Source organism: Herpailurus yagouaroundi, unplaced genomic scaffold (assembly GCF_014898765.1).
Source record: "Herpailurus yagouaroundi ecotype Mexico unplaced genomic scaffold, PumYag 189, whole genome shotgun sequence".
Taxonomy (NCBI): domain Eukaryota; kingdom Metazoa; phylum Chordata; class Mammalia; order Carnivora; family Felidae; genus Herpailurus; species Herpailurus yagouaroundi.
In genome coordinates, this window is record NW_024412420.1 from 12985652 (window position 1) to 12990618 (window position 4967).

The following is a 4967-nucleotide window of genomic DNA, read 5'->3' on the forward strand; positions in this document are numbered from 1 at the left end:
TTTTTAATGTTTATTTTTGAGAGAGAGAGAGAGAGAGAGAGAGAGGGAGAGAGACAAAGCATGAGCAGAGGAGGGGCAGAGAGAGAGGGAGACACAGAATCCGAAGCAGGCTCCAGGCTCCGAGCTGTCAGCACAGAGCCTGACGCAGGGCTGCACCTCGTGAACCTCAAGATCATGACCTGGAGTGAAGTCGGATGCTTAACTGACTGAGCCACCCAGGGGCCCCGGGGTTTTTGCTCTTTTTAATGAGACCGCTATGCTCACGTCTTATTTTCATGTCCAAATGATAAAGAATATGCATAACACACCACAGTTCCCTGGGAGGCTGCAAATTCAAAAGAAATCAATATAGCTCACGAAAATGTTGCTGGCCAGAAAAGTTCTTTAAAATTTGAATATTTACGTGAGACGTGCACTCTTTGGTTTGGCCTCTGTTCCAACACACTTGTTTTCCTATATCCAGTCCAATTCATTCATGTTTCATTATTTGCTTAATCCCAACAGTAACTTTGGTTTGAGGCTTCTACTCTACACTGTTATTTATAATTAAACTCATACTTTGATTCTTTATTTAAAATTTCCTTATGGGGGTGCCTGGGTGGCTCAGTCAGTTGAGCGTCTGACTTCAGCTCAGGTCATGATCTCATGTGTCATGGGTTTGAGCCCCGCGTCGGGCTCTGTGCTGACAGCTCAGAGCCTGGAGCTTCGGATTCTGTGTCTCCCCCTCTGCCCCTCCCCTGCTCATGCTCCCTCTCCCTCTCTCAAAAATAAACATTAAAAAATTAAAAAAATAAAAATAAAATAAAATTTCCTTATGAAATTCTGTATCATATTTCAATATATTTGTATTAAAAATGGGTATTTTCGGGGTGCCTGGGTGGCTCGGTCGGTTAAACATCCGACTTCGGCTCAGGTCATGATCTCATGGTCCGTGAGTTCGAGCCCCGCGTCGGGCTCTGTGCTGACCGCTCAGAGCCTGGAGCCTGTTTCAGATTCTGTGTCTCCCTCTCTCTCTGCCCCTCCCCTGTTCATGCTCTGTCTCTCTCTGTCTCAAAAATAAATAAACGTTAAAATTAAAAAAAAAAAAAAAAATGGGTATTTTCCCTTCTCTTTCAATTTTCCAGATTTGAGGGCTAGCACTTAATTGGTCATGCATGTATTTTCCGAATGATGACAAAAACAACTCTATTGCAAAGAAATGGTAGTTTATTAATGTTATTCCTCAACCACACTTAACTGTATGCCAGAATATATATTACTAATAGGCTTATAAAGGCCTTTTGAAGCTTATGATCAAGTGTTAGGAACCATTCCTTTTTTTCAAGTTAATAGTTTTGTTCTGAATTATTAATATCTGGCAGTATTTCTGACTAAGCTGTTTCCTTTCATTAAACCCATACATATGCTCTTATGCACACACTGAAAAATAGAATTCTACTTCAAGAATAAATGTGTTAAAATTTACATGCCTTACAAATAAACCAAAGTGATACTAGTGGACCTGAAAGTATGTATTAGAACCTTCTATGAAATATTATGTCGCCAATGGAAAATTGTTTCCTTATACAGCTAATGCCACAAACATACCTGACAGAGTATACACTAAGGGAAAAGTTGGTACAAAACTTTCAAGTGATCATTCTCCATGTGCTTATGCCCAAGCCATCTATTAACGATAAATTAAAAAACTCTTTACCTGTCAGGACCTGAGTTCAGGCACTCAAAAGTTTCGTATTTCTCTTGCAGAAGCTGATGACAATACTAATCCCTGCCCTGTGTAGGGAGGTGCACTCCTTGTACTGGGGCTTAAGTGCTAGTGATTTCACCAACCCTTGAAGTGCAGAACAGTAAAAAAACAGTTTTCAGCCGTTTTTCTTACTGATTTCTCATTTTTTAAATACTACAAAGATCTCAATTAGGTTTTAAAATAAATTATTTCTGTTTAAAAGGCAGTGCCTTAGTTTAAGGAGACACATGCCAATAGGTCTTTCTGGGTTACTGCACATATCATAAGATGGCCTTTTCTCATCAATTAAAAACTTACACAGAGAAGCAACAATTTTGTGCTTTCAAACGATTTTCTGATTTTACCTTAAAGCACCAAGATTTAGCGGCTACAGATATGTAAATCAGTTTTGCAGAAGGCAATCTGTAAGTATTAACAAGTACCGGACTAGATGAGATTAGTTGGGTTTAAAAAATGAGTCCTATTGACTCAAATATTCCCCTGCCAACTCATACAGTCCTAGAAGGAGCTGGCAGTCAAATTTCCAACTACTAATTTCTAAAGAAACAATGTGTTGTACTCGCCCATAAGGTAAAAATCAAGAAATGCTACTCTGTCCAAGGGGAAAATTAAGCTGGGTATGTATCTAGAAGGCCAAATCTATGTTTCTGACTGAAACCTTAAAATACCACATTAATATAATTTCCCCTTTTCTTATCCCTTAAATTAGAGGTGCTTACACATGACCCTAGGTTTTTCCCATTGCTGTAGGAGAAATGAGTTGAAAAATATACCTTAGCTAGTTTTGAAAAAAATATTTTAAGTACCTAAAAAAAATTAATATTTTATCTGAATCTCTCTCCAAATCCCCTTACTTCCTATAAGCTTTCATTTCTCTTCTGACCCTCTTAGTGAGAACACAAACACTGCTTCCTTGATATTCAGGCTGGTATGAGCTTGGCACCATTCAGTTATGCATATTCAAAGCATTTAAGTTCTCTGAATTCTTTCCTGGCGTTTTAGTAGAGGAAGATAAAAACAAACCTGAGCTGAAACCATGCCAGCTGGAGGGTGCACATGTATTTTACTGGGCACCATTTAAAAACTCTGTATTAAATTTAAATGTTCTCTACCTGTAACAAAGCATGTTTGCATTGATATGCGTGGCTAAGGTGCTTATATTTTTCTTCACAGGTAAAGAAATTAAATCATCCCTCTTTCATTTACCAAACAATTGCTTTAATGTTGGCACTCACTCAAAGTCCATTGGAAGGATCTGTTCCTCTAACTTAAAATCACTGCAGTTTGATCTCATGTACAATCGAACATCAGTACTTCTTGGCAATAATCTGCTCAACTGATATTTTTTTTTTTGGTCTTTCTATGGACAAAACAATCTAAGAAAAACTCACGAAATAAATACTGCCTGGTCATAAAATGTTACTTGTATGCTTCTTTTCAGAGTAAAGGAGAGGGGAAAGAGCAATACCAAATGGAAATTAAAGGGTCAAATTCCTAACTTATTTGATATCAAATGAAAAGATTTTTTCTTTTCTTTTTAAAGTAAGCTCTACACACAACATGGGGCTTGAACTCACAACCCTGAGACCAAGAGTCACATGCTCCACCAACTGAGCCAGCCAGCCAGCCAGCGCCCGGATATCAAATGAAAAGATTTTATGAGGCTTCTGAGTGGCTTAGTCGGTTAAGCATCCAACTCTTGGTTTCAGCTCAGGTCATGCTCTCGCAGTTCGTGAGTTCAAGCACTGTGTTGGACTCTGTGCTGACAGACTGGAGCCTGCTTGGGATTCTCTCTCTCCCTCCCACTCTCTCTCTCTCTCAAAATAAATAAATAAACTTAAAAAAAAAAAAAAGTAAAAAGCACTTCAGTTCCAGTATCAATATACTTGTGAGTTTCTGCCAAACTTGACAACTTTTTAAAAATGTAGCTTATGTGGGAATAGGATTTCAGGCCAAAACTGACTACTCAATTTAATCCTTATTGTAATTACAAGGTCTAAAATAGTTCTCATTTTAAAGATGCTAACTGAATTCCCATGTGTTCTATATAATGTTTCTTTTTAACATATTCTTACCCTGTAACTAACTTGGTCATCTAGCGTCTAACCTCCACATTCAATCTCATAAGGCCAATATTTTTCTCTCCATTACGAGTAAGATTTATTATCCCTGTTGTAATCTATTGCTCAAGAAGGAAAAAAAAAAACTTTTAAGAAAACCACATATGAACTAAGCCGCCTGGATGAACCAATCTTTCATGTTCAAACTACTTATTTTTAAAATAACTCTTTGGCTTTATATGCATGTTACTATATTATATGTATTTTACATTTATAAAAATGTAATCTGCCTAGAGTCAAAAAATAAGTTAATGTTTGAAGTAGAATTAAAATTGTGGTATTTCCTTAATCTCATAATATAGCTTATTAAAATATTTCCCATGAACATCTAAAAATGTTTCCTATTTCTAAAGTAACAAACACTGGTATCTTAATCTGAAAATGTATATATCACCATACACACATCATACACACAGAGAGACAGCAAATCAAATGGAAAACAGCTCTTACCTTCATCTCCCTCTGGTGCATATGAAGCTGTAATAATGTCAATATCAGCACAATTCATCACTATCTGATTGGTTGCCTGCCTCACCTAAAGGGAAAAGAAAAACCAGCAGTGTCAGAAATAGCCTAGATTAGTAACATGTACATCTTCACCTTAGCCTAATGTATGTCACAGGCAATTTTTTAAAACCCAGACATCACTAAAACCTAGACTGAGTATTTATACATCACCATGGTAAAAATAAATGAGTTGTTTTAAGTAACCCAAGGCAATTTACACTTTCCAAATTATATTAAAAGCAATAATAAACACAAGTATTTCACAGAATTTAAACATCTGACCAATGAGCGAAATAAAAGCAATTTTTTCTACTTGAACCTTTATTTAAAACAATTACAATTTTTCAAATTAAAAAAAAATCAGGAAACATTTCTCATAGGTTGCAATTAATTATGTATTATAACCTATACATCAAGCCCATCATAAGACCTTCTGTAAGGATAGAGGAAGAAAAGTGATATCATAAACCATGTCAAAACTTCATAAAACTCTTTAAATTTTTTTCTTACCAAAGAAACATTTTGGATGTAACAGACACTAATGACTCACCATCAAGACCAAATAAACTTTTTAAGATTTTGTCTTATGTGCT

The 4967-nt window shown here is 36.3% G+C and overlaps 1 protein-coding gene across 1 annotated transcript in view; it reads right to left on the reverse strand.

The window, feature by feature from the left end:
* Window positions 1-4402, reverse strand: part of NPEPPS (aminopeptidase puromycin sensitive) — an 81468-nt gene extending 77066 nt beyond the window's left edge. Inside the window, exon 1 of the mRNA XM_040497323.1 lies at window positions 4318-4402. Within this exon, the coding sequence (XP_040353257.1) occupies window positions 4318-4375 (58 nt within the window). The 5' untranslated portion in view covers window positions 4376-4402. The remainder of the gene's footprint in view (window positions 1-4317) is intronic.
* Window positions 4403-4967: the final 565 nt, after the last annotated feature.